The 660-nt window shown below is 31.5% G+C and overlaps 1 protein-coding gene across 1 annotated transcript in view; it reads left to right on the top strand.

Moving 5' to 3' along the window:
• The window catches only part of LOC119585322 (xaa-Pro aminopeptidase 1-like), a 14,737-nt gene that overhangs the window by 12,951 nt on the left and 1,126 nt on the right, over nucleotides 1-660 (top strand). The window contains exon 16 of the mRNA XM_037933996.1: nucleotides 262-357. Within this exon, the coding sequence (XP_037789924.1) occupies nucleotides 262-357 (96 nt within the window). The remainder of the gene's footprint in view (nucleotides 1-261; nucleotides 358-660) is intronic.

Raw genomic sequence — 660 nt, 5'->3', positions numbered from 1 at the left:
GTTTAAAATAAATTTGCTATGCTCTTAATAATGTGCCTGTTTCAGTATCTTTTTCTTATCTGATTTTTTTTATCCGATTTTTTTTTTATTTGCAGATCAAACCAACAGTAAACTTGCAAAGTATTTTCCCATTCTTGCAAACAAGAGATATTAGGATTCATTCACCACATTTTAGTTCAATATGAATTGATTTTTTTCTTTTTTATAAAATTTCTCGCTGATAATACAAATATAATGTGTTCTTTATATTGCTACTTCTAGCATGACTTCGTGAGTCCAATGTTGGGATTCGAACCTGTTGCTTTGGTTCCGTTTGAACCCAAGCTTATCAACACTACTCTCCTTAGCCGACAACAGGTGAGTCTATAGTTCTTTAAGTTATTGAAAAGTGAAAAATATAGATGACTTATATGCAATCCAACGGCATGATGTGAATTTAACATATGGCAACTTTAGTAACAAAACTCTAAGGCGGTTCGTTGCCAGCTTTCATTACAAATCGATTTATGAAAGAAAAAAAAAAAGTAATGAGATTGAGATATGATGCTTATATTGCTCTTCAGTCAAAAGTTAACGTGACTGATTAAGATCTTGACATCGATATGGATACGTACAAAAGCATATGAATGTTATAAATGAAAAGAATCTGTGCGCAATCGT

This window comes from Penaeus monodon, chromosome 19, assembly GCF_015228065.2.
Source record: "Penaeus monodon isolate SGIC_2016 chromosome 19, NSTDA_Pmon_1, whole genome shotgun sequence".
NCBI lineage: Eukaryota > Metazoa > Arthropoda > Malacostraca > Decapoda > Penaeidae > Penaeus > Penaeus monodon.
The sequence above is the reverse complement of the archived record's forward strand: the minus strand, read 5'-3'. Positions and strand labels throughout refer to the sequence as shown.